General features: G+C 36.7%; 1 protein-coding gene across 1 annotated transcript; it reads left to right on the top strand.

Moving 5' to 3' along the window:
- Positions 1 to 208: 208 nt before the first annotated feature.
- Positions 209 to 1,853, top strand: LOC148945624 (lysophosphatidylcholine acyltransferase 2-like). Its single transcript, XM_089099103.1, is given in 2 exon segments — positions 209 to 1,756; positions 1,758 to 1,853. Coding segments are annotated over 2 exon segments (1,644 nt in total).
- The last annotated feature ends 610 nt before the right edge of the window (positions 1,854 to 2,463 follow it).

The raw sequence follows: 2,463 nt of genomic DNA, 5'->3' as shown, positions 1-2,463 counted from the left end.
ATGCTTAAATTATCAGCATAATCAGTCCAGGAGACTTTTTCCTCCCCATTTGATTCCATGGTCTCCCATTGCCTTTCCTGTGCTCCTTAAAACAAAGTCCATCAAAATAATCCATATAAAGGGGGATAGAACTATCCCCCTTTATATGGATCAAAAGAATTAAACAAACATTTTCAATCATTTGAATAAAGTGACTCATATAGAAAACATGTCCATTATTAAAACCATTGTAATTGGGATTCCGGTCTCATGCGCTGGAATATCAACTTGGTGGGCCATTAAAAAATATATGGAATCCAAAACAGGTGAATGTTTAGGAGAAAGTGCAGAAGTACAGAGCTCTGAACCCAACAAGGAGAGTGAACCAAATCCACCTGTTGTCGAAATAGAAAAGAACGAAGAACATAGTTACACACGTACAAAAGAACACGTGGAGGGAAAATGCTGGAAAAATACGGGCTCTGTCTGCAAGAGTGCAGCCTCTATTTGCAAGAGTATAAAATCGTTTTTGAAGACTCCAGCCTCAAGCAAAATAACTGTTAACGAAAATAAATGTGATGAAGATCAGTCCCAACCTCAAAGGAACCCCTTTATACATAGTATAAATCTGTCTATCTACGACAAAATGAAGATGTTTGTTTCGTCTATGGTCCTTCTACCTCTGAGAGTGATTGGTGTTGCCACTTGCTTAGTTACATCTTATTCACTAGCTTATATAGGGCTTTTGGGTGTATCTAAAGAAGAATTAAAATCAAAGCCTATGCAAGGATGGAGACGAATGTTGCGATTCACTGTATCTAACATAATGGTCTGGCTCTTCTTCTGTTCTGGTTTCAGAGTAAGAGTAAAAGGGAGACAAGCGACGGCAAGAGAAGCACCGATTCTGGCACTGGCACCGCATTCGTCGCTTTATGATGCGCTTGTAGTTTTCTTCCTAGGGTCACCCTGCATTGTTGCCAAAGAAGAAGTGAAGAATTTGCCGTTTTTTGGAAAATTGGTCAATTTTACTCAGCCAATATATGTGGAACGAGATGATCCCGATTCTCGATCTAAAACAATTGAAGAGATGGTGCGTAGAGCAACATCTGAGGACCCCTGGCAACAGATCTTGATATTTCCTGAGGGAACTTGTTCAAACCGGAAATCTCTAATCACTTTTAAGCCTGGTGCATTTTATCCTGGAGTTGCTGTACAACCTGTGTGCATTAGATATCCTAATAGGCTTGACACTCTATCTTGGACATGGGATGGACCTGAGGCATGGCAGATTGTATTGTACACTATGACCCAGTTTGTTACTTACGCAGAAATCGCATTTTTACCTCCATATGTCCCATCAGATGAAGAGAAAAGAGAACCGAAAATGTTTGCCTCTAATGTACGCCTTGAAATGGCCAAATGCCTTGAAGTCCCCGTTGTCGATTATTCCTTTGAAGATTGTCAACTTATGATGAAAGCCACCAAATTGAAATTGCCAAGTGAATTGGGCTTGATAGGAGTGGCAAACTTGAAATCCAAATATAGATTTGATAAAAAAGACCTGGAGACAGACCTAGAAAGCTTCGCCAAAATTGCAGATAAAAAAGATGGGATTATTAGACCAAAAAATTTGGCTTCTTACTTGGATATACGCGTTAATAACCCTTGCCTTATGCAAATGTTTAAAGCCTGTGATCAGGATTCTAAAGGTTTTATAACCTTTATGGAGTTCATCGTCGCCAGAATGTCTGTTTCACTTCTTGCCCTCAAAGAACAAAAATTTGGAAGCTGCCTTTGAGCTTTCGGACTGTGGAAAGAAAGGCTATATACATTTAGTAGACAAAAATGATACTTTGATTGAAGTCCGGTCATAACGACTACACCAATTGAAAAATTGCCGGAAGCAATGAAGGCTTCAACGTTGGAACACTAAATTTTGAAGAAACTAATTTTAAATTAATTAATTCCAGTACATATATGAAAATCGGTAATTAGTATTGCAATGTTATTATTAGATGTTTTTAGGAATTAAAAGTAGGTTTCGAAGTCTAAAGTTGGTTTCAAAGGCATTTTAAGAAAGTTTCTGCCAAAATACGTGTTCCAGGGTAATTGGACCGCTGAAGGCAGATTTGTAGTAGGCACACACATATGTGCCTATATACATATATATATATATATATATATATATATATATATATATATATATATATATATATATATATATATATATATATATATATATATATATATATATATATATATATATATGTTTAAGAATGGAAAGAAAGACAAAGAATGAATTTACAACGATAATCAAGTTAAAAATAAGTTCTATTTGAACAATGCCATAACGCGATGACATTTGATTATGATATTTGGCGCTTTGCATTGATATTTCAGTTTTACCCCAAATACTAAGATTAATACCCCGATCGTTGTCGTCGCCATCCCCATCGTCTTTCCCAATGCCAAAAAAAGTGACGC

The sequence above is a fragment of the Artemia sp. Qi Xiang Cuo genome, chromosome 13 (genome assembly GCF_049724085.1).
Source record: "Artemia sp. Qi Xiang Cuo chromosome 13, ASM4972408v1, whole genome shotgun sequence".
Classification (NCBI taxonomy): Eukaryota; Metazoa; Arthropoda; class Branchiopoda; order Anostraca; family Artemiidae; genus Artemia; species Artemia sp. Qi Xiang Cuo.
This window is presented reverse-complemented; position numbering and strand designations above follow the sequence as displayed.